The sequence below is a fragment of the Schistocerca americana genome, chromosome 8 (genome assembly GCF_021461395.2).
Source record: "Schistocerca americana isolate TAMUIC-IGC-003095 chromosome 8, iqSchAmer2.1, whole genome shotgun sequence".
Classification (NCBI taxonomy): Eukaryota; Metazoa; Arthropoda; class Insecta; order Orthoptera; family Acrididae; genus Schistocerca; species Schistocerca americana.
The window spans coordinates 406,811,630-406,835,661 of record NC_060126.1 but is presented as its reverse complement, the minus strand read 5'-3'; the positions used below and the strand labels follow the sequence as shown (position 1 = coordinate 406,835,661).

The 24,032-nt window shown below is 44.0% G+C and overlaps 1 protein-coding gene across 1 annotated transcript in view; it reads left to right on the top strand.

Annotated features, from left to right (window-relative positions):
* LOC124545408 (UDP-glycosyltransferase UGT5-like) overlaps positions 1 to 24,032 on the top strand; it is a 62,119-nt gene that overhangs the window by 7,885 nt on the left and 30,202 nt on the right. The window contains exons 2-3 of the mRNA XM_047124323.1: positions 17,803 to 18,058; positions 22,619 to 23,199. Coding sequence (XP_046980279.1) covers positions 17,803 to 18,058; positions 22,619 to 23,199 — 837 coding nt within the window. The remainder of the gene's footprint in view (positions 1 to 17,802; positions 18,059 to 22,618; positions 23,200 to 24,032) is intronic.

Below are 24,032 nucleotides of genomic sequence, written 5' to 3'. Positions count from 1 at the left end.
ATGTCCTTAGGTTAGTTAGGTTTAAGTAGTTCTAAGTTCTAGGGGACTGATGACCTCAGAAGTTAAGTCCCACAGCGCTCAGAGCCAACCAAAACTGTTAAAGTCACTGAAATTCTTTTTCGTTTATTACGATGATACCTTGCTCGGCGACGGATGTTACAGAAGTTGCTTATCGCATTGTGTTTGCTGCGTATAAGCTTCGGAAAAAAGGCTTCCTTCAAAAGTATTTAATTCGAAACAAGGTGAAGTTGAATGTCTCTATCTTCTACAAAAATGTGAACATTCTGGAATTCACACATGCAAACATTTCAAGAGTCAGTTCTTAATTTTAATCAGTGCCAGACTTCCATGTTTTTCTTGAGATAATAGAAATTTTCGCCGCCGAAAAGGCACAACGCTTTGAACAGCAGAAGTGGCAACACAGTGGATCTGAAAATTCCAGGTTCTCAGTGGTGTACTGCTAAAGGGGGCAGTGCTGACCGGTAGCCGTCAAATGCCAACTACTTCAAATCGTTACAGCACGGAAACGCTGTAACAAATATGCCTGAGAAGGCTGTGTGCAGAATCGTAGTTTGGTGGGAAGGGGGGGGGGGGGGGGGGGGGTCTTGGTGCGCGGTGCCTATTTGGGCTAGCGACATTGGGTAAAAAGTTTTTGGTTTTTAGCCCGGACCAGCGGCCATTTATATGACCATTCGAATGTCTGTCTTACTGTAGCTACAGATGTTACAGTATATTAAGCAATGTTTGAACAACAAACTGGAGCTAGCGCCAGGGCGACTTTTGCAAATCGATTAATTCCTTTTGCAAAAGATTAATAATTTGTACGTGCACCGCTCGGATTCTATGTTCAAAACAGTCACCCTCCTTCAGATTTTAAGTGCAAAACCGGTCACCCTCTTAACTCTGGACTGGAGCGAGACTGATGGTCCAAATTTGGTGTAGTGGTGTCTGGGCATCTCTCTAAGATAAGTTTTAACCTTATGAAAAATCTTACTTTATTTGGATTTTACGTGCAAAAACAAGTTTTTCTGGAAGGTTTTTGAAGGGCGCCGCAACTATAATCTTGTACAAAGCTCTTCAAACTTTGCACAAAGGTAGAGAGATGGATAAAGTCAAAACGATTTTTTTATCCAACAAGCTTTATCCGTTGTAGATATATGATGGTTTAAAGTCGAGTTAAAAGTAGAATATAAAATTCGTTCTTACGTGAACTCGATGCGCGCAAACGGTTTAAAGTGAATCAAACAAATAAAAAATGCATTCTTACAATAAAATTAAAAACTCGCTTCCAAAAGCTTAGCCTCCTTCGGATTTTATGTGCAAAATATCACGTTTTACACGTTTTTTACGCACTTCTTCCATGTTCAAATTTATGCGAATCAGTTCAGATTTTGTAAACTTACTCGGAACAAGCCTCGGAAGGCCCAAGGCTAACGATAGACCAGCACGTCATCCTCAGCCGATAGGTGTCACTGGATGTGGATATGAAGAGGCATGTGATCAGCACACCGTCTCCAGGCGTTGTCAGTTTCCGTGACCGGAGCCGCTGTTTCTGCATCTAGTAGCTCCTCAACTTGCTTCACAAGGATTGAGTGCAATCCGCTTGCTAACAGCGCTCGGCGGACTCGGACGGTCACCCATCCAAGTGCTATCCCAACCCGAATGTGCTTAACTTCTATGATCTAATGGGCACCGGTGTTACCACAGAGGCAATACTATTGGCCCAAAATTTGTATGAAAGTAGACAAATATACATAATTAATGGTCGTCCTGTTGTTTTGTGAAAACTTTATCCGCTGCCACGATATAAGCAACATGGTTGGAACGGCAATAGAAAATCCTATACCGCATCAGTCGGCGACCGATCCAACAAAAGTTTACATTGGTTTCAAAGTTATGGCACTCTAATGTCAAACTTATGGCAGTGTAATAAACGTTGGGAACCAGAATGAAAAATGCTCCTATCATAGCACAAAAAAGGAGAATATATCCTGGGCACAGTTAGTGATGAAAACTAAGGAAACTAGCTTTTCGTCTTATCTGGCACGTTCAAAGACATTTCAGCCAAAACATCTTGACTCATTGGGGTTTATTAACGAGTTAAGCCTATTTCCCCAGCGCAGTGAGCTCTCTTAGCTACGGGGTTGCACACCTGAATCTCGCTACTTATATGTTGAAGCCCTTGATTATGTGCCCAAGATCGAGAAAATTCGCCAGTCACTATAAACATTGTGTGATATCATGTGGCTCGAGAGCATACATGTAATAGCTAAAAAAGTTTTTCTGTGGGGATAAAATTTCTGGGGGTGGATATGTTCTGGAGGGGTTGGACGCTAAAATAATTTTGCTAGAATATGTCAAGATGTGTTGATTCAAATGTCTTTGAAGCTGTTAGATAAGTTGAAAAGCTAGCTCCCTTGTTTCACATCCCTAACTATGCTCAGTTTTTTTCTGCTACATTTGGAGCATTTTTCATTCTGGTTGGAACATATCTAACTAGTAACTGAGGACGACAGATTCAGGTGCTAGTCAGAGGCGACGAGGATGTCGTGATCAGCAGAAAATTACCCGAAAAAGATACGTTTGGGAGAAAGAAGTCGAGTACGGATAACAAGGTGGAATGGAATTCATTGTTTACAGGAGCAGTAGAACTTGATGTTAACGGAAATCTATGCATCACTTGCATGAGTACAACCAACCATTATTTATTTTTGTGTCATTTTCATTCTGTCCAGTAGGAGGAACGCAGCTTGGAGCGTTTGATACGCAAAATGCTTAAAATATATTGACCATAGTAAAAAGCATTACCTTAAGCTTGATGAGAAAGTAATGTGAGAGACTTTGAAAGTGTGAGAACGTTAGCGCTGTGGGCTGCTGCTATCACTTCTTTGGTGAGGAGTTTGGATGCAAATGGGATTGGAGATGAATATTAGAAAGGGTGTGAGGTGGGCTTTGGCGAGGGTCGAAAGACAGGACTTGGAGGCAGGAAATGTGTAGGGTTGTACATCGGTGTTCAAAATTAAAGCAACAAATGGAAATTTTACAAGGTTGCGTTTATTGTGCCACAAAGCAGTATAAACGTGTGAGGGGCCGGGGCAAGCAGTGTATTTAACACTAAATTCTTCTAGAATCTTCATATGGAAATGATGCTCTAAGCCCCCCCCCCTTTTCTAACTCCGACTTTTGCTGTTGCACATGGATTAAGAAGAAACGCGAACTGGCTGTAATCGACCTTGCAAGTGGAGTAGAAAAGAGATTGGCACCTACAATAATGTAATTTGATAGAAAATAATTTGATAAAGGGAAGTTTCATAAACGTAGTGAAAAATGAAAGGGTTGCTCTACCGATCTAAAGAATGAAAGTTCTGTCCAAAATAACAATTTGATTTATTATGACTAAACTCAAAATAATAAACAAAGCACATGAAACATTTACAACACGTCAAATTGGATACTCAAATAAATGCTGTGAAGGTGATGTTGTCCATAAACTAGCTTGTGACATTTATGACCAAGAGATATGTGGAGCCAATTCCTTACAACTCAAATCTTAAGAGAAACACTCAGCCAACCCAACATTAGTGAGAACTCAGACAATGAACACCCAAGACGGAAATCACGTTAGAAAAGACGGGAAAAGGCGCGCACTGCTGAGCTCTGATTGTCACATAGCAAAATTCCCTGATTTGCCGGTGCTGCGGACATACATTACCAAGCTGTCTTCTTAACTGCAAGGACGCGATCTGGCGTACCGGAGTCGATGGCTGGTTGCTTCGACGTCCCGTTGTGGTGATGATAATGTCGCGAGTATAGCCCGAAACAAATTATCCTGGTCTGGTTGTTCCAGACTAAAGACTTCCTAGCAATTCAAATACACCTCTGAGGAAGACGAAGAAGGCTCGCCATACAATCATTGGCGGTACAGTGATTGATTTTAACAAGCGAAGTCACATAGTAACTCCGATACAGTCAACCTTAGCCAAAACTTCTCAAAACGGACAACATAGGCCGCCTGTACGCAGAACGCTCAATTGCCAACTGTATTCGGAAAGTTACGTTGAAGTCGAAACTTCAGTAACTTCGTCAAACAGTTACAATTAAATGAAAGTATATTAGACAGCCAACGGAAGGCAGGTTGTCCAGAGCAGCGAGAGCTCAGTCTTGTAACCTACTCCGACCGAAAGGAGAGACTCCTCGCTACCAAGAGCACCCGTACAAGCTGAACACAGAACATTACCGCCCCCACCACAGTGGCCATGGTTAAAAGTGGCAATCAACAACTCCAAAATTCCACTTTATTGCCGAAGCACTACTATTCCACCAATGGAGATACTTGGCGCCAATTTCTGCGCCGATTTTGCTACATCACGGAGTTATCCCCTGATCAAGCCAATCACAGATATGATTTTGCAGAAAACGTGGGAATTTCCCCGCCAAGACTGCCTGGGAAGTCATTGCCACGCCTCACTGGTAGCCCGCCAGAAAGTTTCTGCGAAGAAACGGAATCTCTAGCCCAGCCGCTCCGTCAGGCCCCTGTGGGCGTTTCGCCCCCGCTCTTATGACAATGTCGGCGTCTGGACAGCATCCACTCGGCCCCCTCACACCCGTCGGCATAACCCTTTCAAGATAAGCAGAACCCACCTGTCACCGGACCACAAGGGTGGTGGGGGACACTGTATGGGAAGTCCACATGTGAAGGAATAGCAACTTTTCACCGCATGCAATTAGAGAGGAAAATATTCATGTCTTTTGAGTTCTCATTACTAGCCTTGTAAGGACCATGCTCGGCTATACTTCCCCAAATCGATTTACTCAGAGTAAGATATAAATATGAGAGGGGGCAAGTCACTGTGTGCATCGTAAACGCATGCCACCTCTGAAACGTGTGATACTAAAGTAGCAACTATGTAAAGAACACAGAACGTAAACAAGTCCAACGGTAGACAAAATGTTTTTTCCAACTTAACGGATTTGCACACACATTCCGACAACTGGTTAATGTGGTCAGTATGAAGTTTGATGTCCTCTAACAGCAATACAGGACTGACAACGACGGGGCATGCTGTGAATGATGTCATCAATATCATGTTGAGACAACAACGCCCATTATTCTTGCAGAGCTGCTGACAAGTCTTGGCAAATGCTTGGTGGATGCTGGGGAGATGCAACCCGTCTCCCTAGTGCATCCCAGACATCCACTAGGGGATTCAAATCCCGAGAGCAAATAGGCCGCACCATGCGTGCAGTATCTTCTGTTTCCAAGGAAACGTCAACCACCTGTGCTCAATGAGCTCGAGCATTATCGTCCATCAATACGAAATCTGCGCCCACAGCACCTCGCAACTAACACACATGAGATCCTAAGATGTCGTCACGACACTTGACAGCAGTTAAACCTTGCCGATTACCCGCACAATTTCATGAAGAGGTGTTCGAGTGGTCAACACCATCACTGCCCACACCATTAAGGATCCTCCTCGATATCGGTTTCTTTCCACAACGTTTGGTCCCGAAATCGTGTTCCACTTTCGCTCCACATGCGAATTCGTCGAGAATCGCACACCACACAAATCGGGACTCATCTGTGAAAAGAACGTTAGTCCACTGTTCGACCGTCACGGCGGCATGTTGACGACTCCACTCTAGATGTTTCCTTCTGTGAAACACGTCAGAGGTACACATACTGCAGGTCTCCAACAATAAAGACCACTTTGCTGAAGTCTTCTGTACACAGTTTGGCCCGGTGCAACACGTACAGTGGATGCTGCGAGGTCAGATGTCAGTCGCCGTGCATTTACCAAGGCGGCTCCGTCTTACCTTAAGAGTCAAATAACGGTCCTCCCTTTCTGATTTCACACGTGCTCAGCCCTGCTCTGGTCTTCCGGATACAGTCTCTATCTCTATTAACTCTCGCCACATCCGAGAAACAACAGAACGATTCACATTAAGCAATTGGGTCACATCAGTTTCCGACTGTCCTGCTTTCATTCTTCCAATGGCCCTCCACCGCATAGTCTGGTAGGCGTGTTCTCTGCGCCATACTGCGTCGTCTGTGACGTATATACAGCGACTGTGGATGTGGACTACACGGCAAACATTACCCCATTTGTTAGGTGCCCTGACGTCATCATTAGCGTTGTTGTCCGTTGACCGGAATGCCATCTTCCGTCTAGGACATGATCATACAGACATCTGTTGACAGTTTGTATGATCATATCGTGAAACAGACACAGGCTAGGGAAATAGAGGTTTCATGCTTTAATTTTCGACACCAGTGTATTTACTAGCGGGAAACGGGGGTCTGAGCCAGCATTAGCAATCGAACAGCTAGGATAGGTTATAACTGATATAATGACTAGAGTCTGTGGATGGTTACGTCATCTGAGATGGGAAGGCAATGAAATTGCACTGGTAAAGGAGCAATAGAGTGTAGGGAGCTGTATGGAAAGCAAGAAATGGTTATAACACTCCAGTGTCGTGTCTGGGTTCCCAAGTGTGGGGGATACAACATAGTGTTGGGAGTTGCTTTGAAGGAGACTTAGGACTAAGTAGGTATTCCAGGTCTTTTTTATTAGCTAATATTCGATACGATAGAGAGAGGATAAATGGATATGGAAAGAGAGGGCAAGTGTATACCATTCAAGGTTTTGAATGGGCAGAGATCTATCCATCATTTGTGTAGGTGGGGATGGGTCAGATGAGGGTCTTGTAGGTCTTTAGAATAGCCCAAGGATTTAATCCAAAGCATTGGCTGGTTAGCAGTTTTGTCGTATTCAGTCTCCTGTTGGGTCTCTTTTGGATGGTAATTAGATGGGTGTTCTAAATTAGCTTTTGATCGGGTTTTAGTGCAAGGTGTTTTGGTAGATTGGACAGTTGTGGACTGTAAGATATACGTCGTGGAGACGGAAAGTGTGGATGGTATTGCCAGGCTCTCTGTAGTGTTGGTGGAGAAGCACCGCTGTTTCGTAAAGGAGCCGCGCTTATTGCGGAGAAGTTGGAGGGATGGTTGGGAAACCAACTAACAGCAACCTCTATATTTTACTGTATACCTACGTACTTGAATGGGAGAAGACACGCTAAGAGCTTACTCTGGTGTCGCAATTTCCACTTGGTGTTGCAGTCATATAAAGTTCAAGTACTGGTCTTACTGTGTTTATTCTTGTGGACTCAATGGGAACCAGCAAACCGCGATCTGCTTTGTACTCCCCAGGCCCACCTCTGTGCCCTGTCCCACAATAGGCAGACGGCAAGTGAAACAAAATCAGCAAGGACTAATAACACCAAGGTCGCAAACAGGCCATCATCGCAAACCCTCCCGCGCATGCACGCCGCTTTCGAGAAGGAATCCGACCGACGGATTAACTACGAACGTCAGTGTGCAGGTCAGGCGTGACGTAAAGAGTTAGGAAACATACACACACTGTCTCGTGGAATAACACTTGTGACACTACATACAGATGGTTGGGGTACACTAATTATTTCCCCATTGGCGAAGAGGGGGGTTGGGACGCGGTTGTAGAGTGGTGACAGGGAGGCATCCGGCTATTCTCTATCACTCAATTGCCAAATCCGAAAACTAACATGCCGTGCCCGTGAAGATACGAGATGAAGGCCAAGAAAAAAATATTAAATCTATCGTAAACAATATACAATAAATTTCCTCAATTAACTTTGCTGAAGCACTCTTCTTATCTTAATCTACTATTATTTACTACAAAATGTGTAAGACACGAACTGTTCCTCAATGGAGCAAGCAAATCAGTACATGATGCCAACTGACGCAAGACAGGTTTGGTCAGAGTCAAACCTATCCTGCGTCAATTAACTTCAGACCCAAAACTGTCCTGCGTCAATATGCTGCGAGTGCTCAGAAGCTAGTGTCTCACTTACAGTGCGAAAGAAAGGACGTGTGTGGTTAGATGCACCACAAAGCGCACCCTAATCGCCTTCCGTACATGCAGAGTTGCGTCGAGTGGTACATCTACATCTACACACTCGCAAGCCACCGTACAGTGCGTGTACCATTAATAGTAATTTCCTTTCCTGTTTCACTCATAAACGGAGCGAGGGAACAACTACTATTTATATGCCTCCGCCTGAGCCCTAATTTCTCGTATCTTAGCTTCATGGTCCTTACGCGAAATGTGTGTTGGCGCAGTAGAATCATTCCGCAATCAGCTTCAGATGCTGATTCTCTAAATTTTCTCAATAGTGTTCCTCTTCGCTCGATGGATTCCCAGTTGAGTTCCCGTAGGATCTCCGTAATACTTGCTTGTTGTTCCAGTCTACCGATAAGAAATCTAGTGGCCCGCCTCTGTATTGCTCCGATGTCTTCCTTTAATCCGATCTGGTGTGGATCCCAAACACTGGAGCAGTACTCAAGAACGGGTCGCACTAGTATCATAAATGCGGTATTTTTACAGATGAACCATACTTTCGTAAAATTCTCCCAATAAACCGAAGTAGACCATTCTCCTTCCCTACCACAATCTTCACGTACTTGTTCTATTTAAAATTGTTCATCGTACCAACTAGAAATTTTGTCTAAGTCGTCTTGTATCCTCCTACAGTCACACAGCTTCGACATCTCCCTGTACACCACAGCATCATCAGTAAACAACTGCAGATTGCTGACCCCCCCCCCCCCCCCCCTGTTCGCCAGATCATCTATGAATAGAAAAGAAATAACAGCGTTTCTATCATTCTTCCCTGGGCACTCCGCCCGCATCTCGTGGTCGTGCGGTAGCGTTCTCGCTTCCCACGCCCGGGTTCCCGGGTTCGATTCCCGGCGGGGTCAGGGATTTTCTTTGCCTCGTGATGGCTGGGTGTTGTGTGATGTCCTTAGGTTAGTTAGGTTTAAGTAGTTCTACGTCCTAGGGGACTGATGACCATAGATGTTAAGTCCCATAGCGCTAAGAGCCATTTGAACCATTTGAACCTGGGCACTCCTGACGATACCTTTGTCTCTGACGAACACTAGCCATAAAGGACATCGTACTGGGGTCTATTATTTAAGAAGCCACTCACACATCTGGGAATCTATTCCACATGCTTTTCGGAAATCTGTGAATATGGAATTTTCCTTTTGCCTTTCATCCACAGTTCTTAGTGTATCATGTGAGAAAAGGGCTAGCTGATTTTGTACGATCGATGCTTTCTAAAACCGTGCTGAATTAGAATTCTGCAGCGAACCGATGTTAAGGACATTGGTCTGTATATAAAGGTAGTAACTGTTCTCGAATGAACAGATACCATTGATGACCGTGCAGCTTCTCTAGAATAAATGATAATTAATTGAAACCCTCAGCTGCCGACAGGTGTTGTTGATATACCTCGATGGGGATAGCTGAAAATCTGTGCCCCGACCTCGACCCACATTCCAAACAGTCCACAACCTACAAACGTAATGTACCTAATAGATATTTGCCCATCCACTCATTACTTGCGCACACTAAGGTGACGATTCCCGTAAGAGTTTGGGCAACCTGCGCGCATTCGCACAGACGAAGGCCAATAGCTGGGTAGTCTTTAACTATATATATGAAGATAGTAATTGTTCTCGAAAGAACATTAGGTAAATTACGTATGTACATTGTGCACAGTTGGGAATATGGGTCTCACGGAAAGCGTACAAGGGATAAGCCACTGCAGTCGCGCTATTCATCTGTGTCCTCGGTGGCTCAGATGGATGGCCGGCACGGTAGCTCAGCGTGTTCTGTCAGAGAGCTGATTGGCCTCTGTAACAAAATACTGGGTGAAAGGATCAACAACTAACTTCAACGGATATCATGTGACGTCCACAACGACCAAATACAACGATCAGCCACGAAAAAAAAAAAAAAAGATGGGTAGAGCGTCTGCCATCTAAGCAGGAGATTACGGGTTCGAGTCCCGGTCGGGGCACACATTTTGAGCTGTCCCCATCGAGGTATATCAACAACACCTGTCGGCAGCTGAGGGTTTCAATTAATTATCATACTGGTCTGTAATTTTGCTAAAAGAAAAACAGCAATCCTTGCTTTCCCTGCGGCCGCTGCATCGTGTACCATGGCAGTGAACAACGTGAAGAGAAGAAAACGGTCACCATGGGTGAAAAAAATGGATGTGCAGATGGGAGGAGAGGCGGAGTTTGAGGTTTTGCCTAAAATAACTTCCTTTAGAGAACGATTGGCCGTTTCGAAATTATTGAAGGACGAATTATTGTTGAACAACAGAAATTGATGAGAAAACCAAAAAATTCTTACGAGAAGTTATCGGCTTCTCTAAGATTTCATGTCACTGGAGAAGTATGTCAAAAACTACACTTCAGAAATGTGAACATCCTCACTGCCAACACCATTTTTCTTCAAGATCTCAGTGACATGCCTTTCTCGGCAATTATGTGATCGCAGAGTTTTTATATTCCCTTTAATTTCTCCCTCTGTTGTCTGTAGCCTACATTCTTTTAACGTACAGCATAGTTCGTTTACTGTCGCATTGCGTTTGTTTCTACCCCGATAATCTTTACTTCTAATGTCGAAAAGACACGTTAAAACGTCCCCTTAGAAAAATTATAAATGACTGTGCTTAAACTGACACACAATATTTTTCTGGCGCAACGCAATCGACTCTCATTAATCCCTACAAAAGAATGGCCCTGACTAACATTAACCTATACCTTTCACAAATCACTTACCTCACAAAAATCTTCGTTACTCGAACTACTGCAATACAGCGAGCGCCACTACTGCCAGCTAAATAAAAGATTCAAACTACTGAAGGCACTAACTACTGATAGGCATATTAAGCAAATGAAAGATTTTGATAGAGAACAAACAATGTATTTACCTTAATAGTGTTCAAAAGTCATAATATATACAGCAGTTCATGACATCCATTCTTACAAATGTACTGTTTCTGATGGCCACGCGTCCAGATCTTCCGCTCTCAAAACTCCGCCATTTCTCTCCCCACATCCACCACTGCTGGCGGCTCACCTCCAACTGCGCAACGCTACGCGCTGTTAACATCCAGCTGCCCAACACTACAATAGCAAACAACAATGCAAACCAGCCACAGACTGCACACAGCACAACGTCTTCGATTCATACTATCTGACTAAAACACTCACGCATTCTTTCCACCAGTTGCCATACTCCACATTCTTTCCTCTACAGACCGCAGCTCGTGGTCGTGCGGTAGCGTTCTCGCTTCCCGCGCCCGGGTCCCCGGGTTCAAAAATGGCACTGAGCACTATGGGACTTAACTGCTGTGCTCATCAGTCCCCTAGAACTTAGAACTACTTAAACATAACTAACCTAAGGACATCACACACATCCATGCCCGAGGCAGGATTCGAACCTGCGACCGCAGCGGTCCCGCGGTTCCAGACTGTAGCGCCTAGAACCGCTCGGCCACTCCGGCCGGCTCCCCGGGTTCGATTCCCTGCGGGGTCAGGGATTTTCTCTGCCTCGTGATGGCTGGGTGTTGTGTGATGTCCTTAGGTTAGTTAGGTTTAGATAGTTCTAAGTTCTAGGGGACTGATGACCATAGATGTTAAGTCCCACAGTGCTCAGAGCCATTTGAACATTTTTTTTTTTCCCTCTAGAAATTACTTTTTCAGCGCGCCGCGGGAGCTGTGAAGTGCACAGCTTCATATTTCTGCACCGTTTGAAAGCCTGGTTGGCTTCTATCTACAGCATTCGTTAACATCGTATGTGTTTCCCATGCAACATTAAAAAAAAAAAAAAATGTGGCAGCATGGGTGCAGCCTGTTTAGGCAGTCTGCACTCTGCACAACTCTCTTTTGACTTTGGAAAAATAATTAACCTTATCAACTGACTTTGTGGGAGACTTTCTTTACCTGCCTGTCTTGAATTTTGAAAACACTTTTTAAAAAAGTAAATATCTCTAACAAGTTACAGTACCATTTTGAGTAGACAGCAAAGCCAACTTAGAAAGCGCCACCAAATTCAAGCTAGGGTACAAAACAACAGGGTATCATTACAATAAACAAGCGATATCTCGCAGTGTGAAATTTTGGTATTACAATCAGGTGTTTTGCCTGACGCTTTATACAAGAAGCGTCTGGAAAGTTCGGTGAACTCAGAAAATAAAGAATACAGGAGGTAAAGACAAAATACCTTTACTGGCTTTCAAAGTAATCACCATTAGCTTCAACTTCTAACATCGGTTGTCAAACTGTTGGGAATCCTCAGCAATCGCTTCTTCTGGAATCGCTCGAACCACAGTGGCCGCGCTTTACTAGATATCTGCATCATTACAGGAGGTGGGTATTAGTGCTACCAAAGTATCCGGAGACAGAGAAGTAGTCAGTAGCATGGTGCGCAGGGTAGATATTCATGACTGGTCAAGCCCCTGGTGTCGAGAAACGCGTTCAACATCGTTGTAATCTTGCATTTTGCTAGCTTATTTCTTTTTTATTGGGGGGAGGGGAGGTGGGGGGGGGGGGGGGGGGGGAGTATATGAACACCATTGCCATTGACCATCACTTGGTCTCCGGGTAGTATTGGCAGCATCAGGACTCATCTCCTGTAACGATACAGGTAGCTAGCAACGTGTACCCACGGTGATTCGAGTGATTGCACAAGAAGCGTCTGCTGACAGTTTACAACAGCTCCACAAATGACATCATAAGCGTCTTGCAGCTAATGGTGACCAGTTTGAAAGCTAGTAAAGGTATTTTGTTTGTAACTCTTGTTTCCTTTATCTTCTGAACCACTGACCGAACTTTTCAGACGGACCTTGTAAGCGCCAAAAACTACACTGAAGCGCACATTCAAGTACAGAGATACGTAAACAGACAGAACACCGCGCTGCGGTCGGCAACGCCTGTATAAGATAGCAAGTGTCTGGCGCAGTTGTTGGATCGGTTACTGCTGCTGCAATGGCAGGTTATCAAGATTTAAGTAAGTTTGAATGTGGTGTTATAGTGGGCGCACGAGCGATAGGACACAGCATCTCCGAGGTAGCGACCAAGTGGGAATTTTCCCACACGACCATTTCATGAGTGTACCGTAAACATCAGGGATCCGGTAAAGCTTCAAATCTCCGACATCGCTGTGGCCGGAAAAAGATCCTGCAAAGAAAGGGATCGACGACTACTGAACAGAATCGTTCAACGTGACAAAAGTGGAAGCCTTCCGCAAATTGTTACAGATTTCAATGCTGGGCCATCAACCAGTGTCAGCGTGCGAAGCAATCAACGAAACATAATCTATATGGGCTTTCGGAGCCGAAGTCCCACTCGTGTACCGTTGATGATTGTACGACACAAAGCTTTACGCCTCGCCTGGGTACGTCAACACTGACATTGGACTGTTGATGACTGGGAGGTTGTTGCCTGGTCGGACGAGTCTCGTTTCAAATTGTAACGAGCGGATGGACGTGTACGGGTATGGAGTCAGCCTCATGATTCCAGGGACCTGGCATGTCAGCAGGGGGCTGTTCAAGGTGATAGAGACTCTGTTTTGGTGTGGGGCGTGTGAAGTTGGAGTGATGTTGGATCCCTGATACGTCTAGAAACGACTTTGAGAGGTGACACGTACGTAAGCATCCTGTCACATCAGCTGCATCCATTCATGTCCATTGTGCATTACGACAGACTTGAGCAATTCCAGCAGGACAATGCGACACCCGACACTTCCAGAATTGCTACAGAGTTGCTCCAAGAACTCTCTTCTGAGATTAAACACTTCCGCTGGCCACCAAACTCTACAGAAATAAACAATAATGAGCATGAAACTTCCTGGCAGATTAAAACTGAGTGCCGGACCGAGACTCGAACTCGGGACCTTTGCCTTTCGCGGGCAAGTGCTCTTCCATCTACCCAAGCACGACCCACGCCCCGTCCACACAGCTTTACTTCTGCCAACACCTTGTCTCCTACCTTCCAATCTTTACAGACGCTCTCCGCTGCAGAGTGAAAATCTCATTCTGGAAATAATGAGCATGTCTGGGAAGCGTTGCAACGTGTTGTTCGGAAGAGATCTCCACCCTCACGTACTCTTACGGATTTTTGGACAGTCCTGCAGGATTCATGGTGTCAATTCCCTCCAGCACTACTTCAGACATTAGTCGAGTTCATGCCATGTCGTGCTGCAGCACTTCTGCGTGCTCGCAGGGGCCCTACACGATGTTAGGCGTGTGTACCGGTTCCTTTGGCTTTGCATTGTACATCTCTAGGAGGCCACTCAAAAACTGATGAAATTGGAACGGAAGAGCGAAAAATTCTCACGAACATTTATGGCCTATTAACATAAATAACATGTGGGTTAATAGAAAAACTTTACACCTACACAGAGCGATAAACAAGCTCACTGATGAAACACATAGAAGTCGGTTAAAGTTCTGCGCCTACATCTTTAGATTTAGATAACACAAGATAAACTAAAAAACTAGTTAACATAATAAATTTTAAAAAACGTAAAAAACACTTGTTTAGAAGAAATTATGTACTTACTAGAAATGAGCGCCACGGAAGATGCGATCAGAGAACGCAAAATCCTTGGAATCCCCGTTGCCAATCACACATTCGCAGAGAAAGCTCAAAAGACCACTGGGTAACAGTGCAAAGAGGAACGCAGAGGCAAAACAACGAATTCATGAAGAAATTTTGAGAAGAGAAAAACAAAAGAAAATTTTCGGACGAAGCTAACAAGTTCAAACGAGCTCTTTATCTAGGAAGAACGAAGAAAGAAGAAGTAACTCACAATTTAAATTCAGGGCGGTGGTTCACTGACGCAATTTTTGGGGACACTAAGTGTGCAAGGCCGCTGGATCGCTCCACAGGCCGGTCAAGAGTTCAGTCTGGCGCACGCCCGTCGGTGGTTGTCTCGCTGGTCAGCAGTTCAGCTGGCCACGTACAAAAAGCTCTTCTGCCCCTTCAGATCTTTTGCCTACATGTACAAGGGTTGGACAAAATATGGAAACACTGCGAGAAACGCATGCTTGAACATAAATGCAGGTGCTAGCCAAACTGCAGGAGCAAACACTTGCAGGAGTGCAGGTGCACACAAACGGCTCTAACATTCTGCGTGGTTTCTGTTTGTTCAAATTCGTGTCTCCCTACCACATTCGCGCAACGATGCTCTGAGCGTGTTTTTTAGGGAATTGACTAGTTTGAACCTGGGACCTGTTGCTGGTAAGGAGACGCCAGACCACACATGACATGTAGAGTTCAGAAGAGTTCAATGAGACTAGCGGTGATATAACCAAATACTTAATGTCTTCAGCGTCAGCTTCACTGCACTCCCTGTAAAAGAATCTTAATACTAACTAAATTAAGTGGAAGGGGTTCAAGGCTTTCCTATTTTTAGTTAGCTGGTAAAATAACGTCGAAAAAGCAGTTAAGTTTACCATTGGAAATTTTATTCTACTCACAAAACATTGTTTATAAATTGCAATATTGATAAAAGGAAATATTTTAATACAGGATGATAAAAACCAACTGCGTTCAACAAAAATGTGAACGAATATTCCCTGAGTGGGTTTCCAAGTTCTACAATGGATCGAAGGATGACCTATGCCATATCACATCTATAATCTAGCTTCAAATTAAGTTTCACAAAAGAGAAAACTATCAAAATGGTCTACAGTGACCCTCAATTATCTTTAATTACTTATCTAACTTGTCGTAAATTACAGTGGCTGATGTGGCTTCTCAATAATTATATAACAGAAAAATCATCGCGTTTCAGATTTTAACTTACGTAGCAAATGTGAATACCACGAGCTTCAATTGACGATCTACACTAGTATTACGTAAAAAGGGGATGTAAGAGATGAGACTTCTGCAGTTCTGAGTGAAGCCTTATGCGCTCAAAAATGCGGCATCGCGTATGTTCATCACCTTGTCGGTGTTCGTCAGGGGACGGCTCCATGCATCTCGCCGTCTCGGAAGCAACTCCTCTCTTACTTCTCCTTACTACAATTTACCGAAGTTGGTTTAAAAAAAAACTATCTGGCTGTGTTTTCATCTGACCAATCAGGTTCTCAATGTTAACCTTAAGCTCCGCCTACAAAAATTCTGTCTATCCAATGAGAAACGTTATACTTTTCGTGGTGGGGCAATGTTTTTAAAGTTTGCAACATAACAGAGACGCGAAAAAGTCTCACGCTAAAACTTGCAGCTGGTGTGACCCTTTTAGTGTTATCGTAAGATCTATACTGTTCTTCTGGAGGGCTCTATCTTTTAACATGGGCTGGCGGGTGGTCCTCGTGGTTACTTTTCGTGGTGGGGCAATGTTTTTAACGTTTGAAACTAAACAGAGACGCGAAAAAGTCTCACGCTAAGACTTGCAGCTGGTGTGGCCCTTTTAGTGTTATCGTAAGATCTTTACTGTTCTTCTGGAGGGCTCTAGCTTTTAACATGGGCTGGGGGGGGGGGGTGGTCCTGGTGGTTAGATGGAGTCGTGGGTGTCCGTCCCTTATCGTAGGGCCTTCTAGCTTAACACGGTTCTGCTCTCGGCCTCTGTTCTCGTTTCTCCCCTCGGTACTGCGTCTGTCTCACGGTGGCAAGGTATGACATGCATTTAGGCATTCTTGTGTTAGTCTGTGGTATTCCATTTCCTCACTCGTTACTCGTATTACTTTGGTTAATTTAATGTCAGGATTTATTCGGAGCTATGTGACATACTGGCGGATTTGCTTATCACGTCAGGGTTTTCACAGAAGGTGTTGGATTTGCCTGACACCTTACACGGCACATGTGCAATGCCTTCAACACGTTGCGAGTGTCAGTCGTCGACAGAACAGTGTTCTCTGTAGGTATGAGTGCATTATGTGAGAGCCAACTGAATTCGATCATATCGAAGATTTATAACCCATATGGGGAAAGTGGTAAAGCATTATCCACTAACTCACAACGTAAACGAAAGCTTGTGGTGAGTGGTTGTGACAGACAGTAAATGAAGAGGACTGTGACGAAATGTAAGAAGATGACGGCTGCAAAAGTCACTGAAGAATTGAATGATGGAACAATGTAGCCCTAGGGAACAGAAAGGGAGCTCCATAAACAGAAAATTGTAGGGAGAGCTGGAGTTCCAAAGCCACTCATCAGCGATGAAAATGCCCATAACAGGAAAACATAAGCCATAAAACCTGGACTGTGGAGCAATGGAAGAATGTCGTTTGGGTGGGTGAATCTTGTTTCACACTGTTTCCAAGTAATGGGCGAGTTTACATTCCAACAGTGAAACATGGCGGGGGTTGGCTGATGATTTGGGCAGCCATATCGTGGTATTTCATGGGCACTGTGGTTACTCTGGAAGGTCGCATTATTACTAAGCATTATGTAACCATTTTGGTTGATCATATGTGTCACATGTTACAATGTTTTTGCCCCAGTGCTGGTGTTGTGTTGCAAGACGACAAGGCCTCTGGCCGCAGCTTGCATTGTGCAGGACTGGTTTTGTGAGCACGAGGATGAGTTGTCGCATCTTCCCTGGCCACCATCATCACCAGATTCAATATTATTGAGCCTTTGCGGTCTAGTTTGGACCGAAAGGTGCGTGATCGCCATCCATCTCCATCTTCGTTACCTGAAATTGTCACTATTTTGTAGGAAGAACCATACAGGATTTTTATTTATTTGTTCTGAGACGACTGGCACCTGTTCTGAATGCCAACCGTTTCCCTACACGTATTAGTCATCGTAATGTGTTCTGTTTCCACATTTTTTTCCCATCCACTGGCTGATACTCTCGACTTTTGAACCGGCACTCGCGCCATTTTTGAGCTTATCCTCAACAATTAACAGCAGTTTTGTGGTCTACTTAGCTAGGTGTCCCGTTGCTTTTGCAGATGGGAGCCAGCGGTGCGCAGCTGCTGTTGGCAGCCCTGGCGCTTGTGGCGTGCCTTGCAGAGGGCGCCCGCGCGGCCCACGTGCTGGTCGTGTTCCCCGTGGGCTCGGGCAGCCACCGCAACCTGGGCCAGGCCATAGCGAGGGGCCTGCACGCGCGCGGCCACCGCGTCACCGTCGTGTCGCCCTTCCCCAGGCAGCAGCCGCTGCAAAACTGGACCGACGTCGCAATCCCCAACACCATACACTTCTTTGGGCGTAAGTATGCACAAATTTGACTAACGCAGAGTTCATATTGCCACAACACAAAGGAACTTATTATTATTTTGAGCTTTTCGTCATTACAGAAGCTTATCTCCAACATAATAATTTACTCGGATATTACTATACAAAGAATAAGCGTTCTTAAACTATATTTTCAAAATATTCCTCCAAGTGTTTCGATCTTGTGTGTCTTGTTCCTCTGCGCCAGTTCTCCTCATTGTGTGCTGTATATTTTCAAAATATTCCTCCAAGTGTTTCGATCTTGTGTGTCTTGTTCCTCTGCGCCAGTTCTCCTCATTGTGTGCTGTACATTTTGGAGCCAGGTGGTCATAGGTCGTCCTCTTCTTCTTCCCCCCTCTGGTTCCCACTCCAGTATCAATTTTCGTATTCTGACTTCCTCCATTCGTCCTACATGCCCGTACCACTAATTACTTCCTACCCATTACGTCACATATGTCCGCCCCGGTAGCTGAGTGGTCAGCGTGACAGACTATCAATCCTAAGGGCCCGGGTTCGATTCCCGGCTGGGTCGGAAATTTTCTCCGCCCAGGGACTGGGTGTTGTGTTGTCCTAATCATCATCATTTCATCCTCATCGACGCGCAGGTCGTCGAAGTGGCGTCAAATCGAAAGACCTGCACCAGGCGAACGGTGTACCCGACGGGAGGCCCTACCCACACGACATTTCCATTTTTTACGTCATATATTCTTTCTTTTATTTCCATTCTCCTTATTATTTCTGTGTTCCTTATCTTCTCCTACCTGGAGAGTCTTGCCGATCTTCTCCAGAAGTTCATCTCTAGAGCTTGTAATTTTTTAATGTGCTTCAAGTTAATTGTCCAGGTCTCCGTTCCATACAGAACCACACTCTCTAATACAGATTTGTATATTAATTTTTTAGTTCTGCTCATTACATTCCTGCTCTATAAGACTGAGTTAAGCATCCCAATGACCTTGCGTCCGCTACTAATTCTTTTATTGATTTCTGACTCTGATTTTCCCTCGATTTCTAAAATGGATCCCAAATAACAGAAAGTGTTTAACTTTTTGATTTTTTTCCTTCAATGTACAGCTCATCTGAATCATTAGTCAGTTATTCTGATTTTTGGTAATTAATCTTCAAACCTCAAGTTTTGTATGCTAATGCTACTTGATTGCACATATAGTTAGCATCCTCCCCATCTTGTGCTACGACTATTTGATCATCAGAAAACAACAAATGATGTAGGTAAACACCATCTCTTATTTCTAATCCCATATTATTACATTTACGAGACCATGTTCCAAGGGTAATATCTACATAGGTTTTAAATAATGATGGTGACATGGAACAGCCCAGTAAAAGGCCTTTGCTTGTTCTAAATTTCTGTGAAAGTATATTACCAACTTTCACTTGGCAAATGTTATCTTTATACATCTTTTGTATTATTTTAATGAAGGAAGGGTTTATGTTTGCCATATGTAGTGCTCTTCAATGTAATCTTCTTGGAACAGTATCATACGCTTTTTCTAGATCTATGAAAATGAATCCTATATTTTTTTAATTTTTCCCTATGTTTCCTGAAAATCTGTCGTAATGTGAAAATATGGTCTACACATGATCTCCCAGCCGTGAAACCACATTGTTCTTCTTGGGTCTAAAATTTTTTGCCAGTTTGTTTTTAATTACTTTCGCAAAAATTCTTAATAATATGTTTGTAACACAAATTCCTCGATAGTTTGAACAAATTTTCCGATCCCCTTTCTTAAATATGGTATTAACGTAACCTAGCTTCATGTCGTTGGGTATTGAATCTCTATGTATCATTTTGTTGAAGAGCTGTGTTATCAGTTTCACAATTTTGTCACCACATTTCAGACACTCCAGATTGATATTGTCTGGTTCAGGTGTTTTACAATTCTTTCCTGTTCTAAACGTCTGAAGTACTACACTTTCTAAAATCTGGACCTCATCATCTTCATGTCCATTTTCTTCCACAGGAACTTTTCGTTTCAACACCTATGTAACTGAATAAATTTCTACTTGAAAGAAAAAAATGGAAAAAAATTATGTTTCATAACGATTAACGAAGCGTTATAGAGTACTTAAAATCAAATCGAAGACTTGTTATACCTATCAGGTATAATTGGGTATTTCCAGAGTTGTGCAACTACTGTAGGATAGTGTAGACTACCATAAGTGAGCGTAGACTACGGTAGTTTTCTTAGTAGCTTTGGTCATTCAAGGTCATATTCGCGGTATTTGGTGTGTTGGATACCTATTGAGCCTTACCTCATAACGATCGCTTTCTTTAGAGGAAGCGGTGAACCATCTAGAAACTGAATGAAGATTTATAAGGGTTAGTCAAAATACGGAACATTTTCGTTCTACGTAGATATCCTCCTGTCTCTTAGGTGTAAATAAACAGTATTTATAGCAAAACTGAAACTGTCAATGTTTAATTCAGATTTTATTCGAAAATTGTTGATTTGTAACGTGAAACAGGCGGATGTAGTAAAAATAAAGAAAACAATACAGAACTATCATACAGCGCTACAAAACGCAATTTCTTCGACAAAAAGATAAAAAAACGCAAAACAAAAATATATCGAACATTGCTTCAATACTCTGTCGAACTTACATAAAACGTGTTCATAAGCAATTTTCACTTTTATCAGTAATAACAGGAAACTCTGGTCTTTAATCAAGAATTTTCTATTGGATACAAAATGACAACAATAATAATATACAGAGTGACAATTATTGACTTTTATGAAATACAATAGTCGTAACTTCTGAACGGTTTGCGTTAGGACATTCAAACTGCATGACTGCCAACAGGTCATGATGGCAATTAGTAAGGTTTGGTTTAGCGGCGAAGCCCACTTTCATTTGGATGGGTTCGTCAATAAGCAAAACAGGCGCATTTAGGGGACTGTGTGGTATGCAATGTCCAGTCACAGAATAATCGGCGCGATATTCCGCGATGGCGCAGTGACTACCGAATGATACGTCAAGATTTTGAGAGATGATTTTATCCCAGTTGTTCAAAGTTACCGTGATTCCGACAAGATGTGGTTCATGCAAAATGGAGCTCGACCCCTACGAAGCAGGAGAGTGTTTGATGTAGTGGAGGAGCACTTTGGGGACTGGGGACTGGGGTACCCAGAGGCCACTGGCTTGGGCCTTGATTGGCCGCCTTATTCCCCGGATCTGAACACATGCGACTCCTTTCTGTGGGGCTATATTAAAGACAATGTGTACAGCAATAACCCCAAAACCTTTCCTGAGCTGAAAATAGCCATACAGAAGGTCATCGACAGCATCGATATTCCGACACTTCAGCGGGTCATGCAGAATTTTGCTACTTCATTCATGAATACTACATACAGAACAACATGACTAGCGTATGGACAAAGGAGGAAATGTGCGTCTTAATACCTAACCGTAAAAGAAAAAGTGTGATTTTCGAGCTATATAAGTAGACGATGACGCTGGCGGAAGCTGCAGTCACAAATCACGTTAACTTGCACGTACAATGTGACGTGGGCCTGTCTCTCCTGCGGTTGGTTTCAGCGTCTGCATACAAGTCGACGTCAGCTGCCTCGTCCCGTGTGAGGACTGGCTTAACCTGCACTTTCACGTGGCTTGTTGCCCTGTGGAATCATTCGTTCCACACGAAGATTTTGTTTGTTTCGATTTCTAACAGTTGCGTGGTTAACATGTTTTCTGCTGTTACTGTTATTTGTCGTGTGATACTGAACAGTGTCAGAAGTGTTCATTTTTTCCAGGCGCTGTTAGAGAACGGAAAGGTAGAGAAACAGTCTCAAGATGTTTCAAATAACCCTCTGCCAGGCTCTCAAGTCAGACTTGCAGAATAGTCATGTAGATGTAGATGTAGAATCAAGTTCATCAAATGTTATTCAGTGGAAATGCTCGATTTCACTCTCTTCGCCAGGGCACTGCCCTACAGAGTACATCAAGGGAAACAGTAGGCATGTCATGTGCACACTGTAAAAATTGTTCTTGATAGTGAGTCTAAATATGCTGTTGCTATTGACAAGACAGCTACCATGGCAAAGCGAAAGGAGATGACTAGCATCAGCCCCGAAACGTCGAAATAAGTGATAAATTTAAACAAGGTGGAGGTTATGGACCTAATACCTCATCACAAGCCACTGTTCCCCACATACAAAATCTACGAGATGAAAAAACTTGTGGGCATGCAGTTATTACGCTACCTCCTTGTCAGTGCCATTTAACCCAATATTATTGATATGGACCCAAATTTAAGGTTATCTTACTACCAACAATGAAAAACTATACTGTCCCACATGGAAAAAAAAAATCAGCTTCTCTCTTTACCGGAATGAAAACTGACGTTTAATTTAGATCGTCACACGTAGACATAGTTTAGGAATTTTCGGTACATGCTACTCTTCTGTGAAATCTTCTGAAAGTTATCCTGTAGTAAACACTGTTATCTCGACTTCATGACAATAGATTCCAAAAAATTTCAACTTTTGTGCAACCGCTGGAGCCAGGATACTAAACTTCCGTCCGCTCTCTTTGCAGAAACGTCGGGGTTCCTTGAGCTTGGTAGCTCCAACAATTTTAAGAAGTTCAAGATGATGAACGACTATGGAATATCTTCATGTGAAGTGTACCTACAAGACGAGAACGTGAAGCGGCTGATGAACTCCAACGAAAAGTTCGACGTCATGATCATCGAAATATTTTTCTGCGAGTGCTTCCTGACGTTATCGCACAGGTTAAAGGTTCCAATTATACAGTTCAACACGTTCTGGCCCGGCGCCTGGACTGGAGACATTGTCGGAAGCCCAAGTCCGTACGCTTACGTTCCCGATACTTTCCTCGCTTACACCGACCACATGACGTTCTTCGAAAGACTCCACAACGCAGTGTTCGGGTTGTACTGCAAGCTCATTCGTGAAATGTACTTGCTGCCGAAAATGGAGGATCTCGTGCGGCGCCATGTGAACGACCCGACTATGCCGACTCTATCAGAGTTGGACAGGAGCACTTCCATGTTGTTGACCAACAGTCACGTCAGCCTGCAGTACCCACGACCTCTGGCACCTGCCTTGGTCGAAGTTGGAGGCATGCATGTCAACCCACCGAAGAAGCTACCCAAGGTAAGTGTTCATGTATTTTCTTCGGTAGAGCGAAGCGCATTCTGAATAACACGTTTACACTTGAGTTTTCACAAACTTGGTAACCAAAAGTCAAGGGAAGAGTTGTCGCATTTGAGCAGGTGCCGCGTGTCCACTTTCTCAGCTGAGTGGTCAGCGTGGCTGACAGCCATGGGGAGGAGCTGACTTCGATTCCCGGTGATGCAGGGGATTTATTTTCCTTAGTGGGGGATGAACGTAGTGGATTCAGGCTCGTGATGTCGACTAACGAGCCACTTGGGCGAGAAGTAGCGCCTCTAGATCGCAAGTGACAACGGCCGGGTGAGCTGATCCCACGTCCCTCCATACCACGTCCAATGACGCCACTGGTGGAGGATATCATGATGGTCCGTCGGTATTGCTGGGACCGCGACGGCCTGTTGTCGGAATTTACATCAAGTTTACGTAAGATGTGCAGGTGTACGACGCCCAAATGTACCGTCTATATGCTGGATGTGGCAGAAGTGTAGACAATATCTGAGCAGTCTGTTACACATTAGTATATAGTCAACATAGCAGCAACGCGGGTTACCCAACTTTGAATTATGGGATGATAAACGGAACAAGAAAAAAGTGGTTCAAATGGCTCTGAGCACTATGGGACTCAACTGCCGAGGTCATTAGTCCCCTAGAACTTAGAACTAGTTAAACCTAACTAACCTAAGGACATCACAAACATCCATGCCCGAGGCAGGATTCGAACCTGCGACCGTAGCGGTCTTGCGGTTCCAGACTGCAGCGCCTTTAACCGCACGGCCACTTCGGCCGGCAAAACGGAACAAGAGATGTAGGTCATA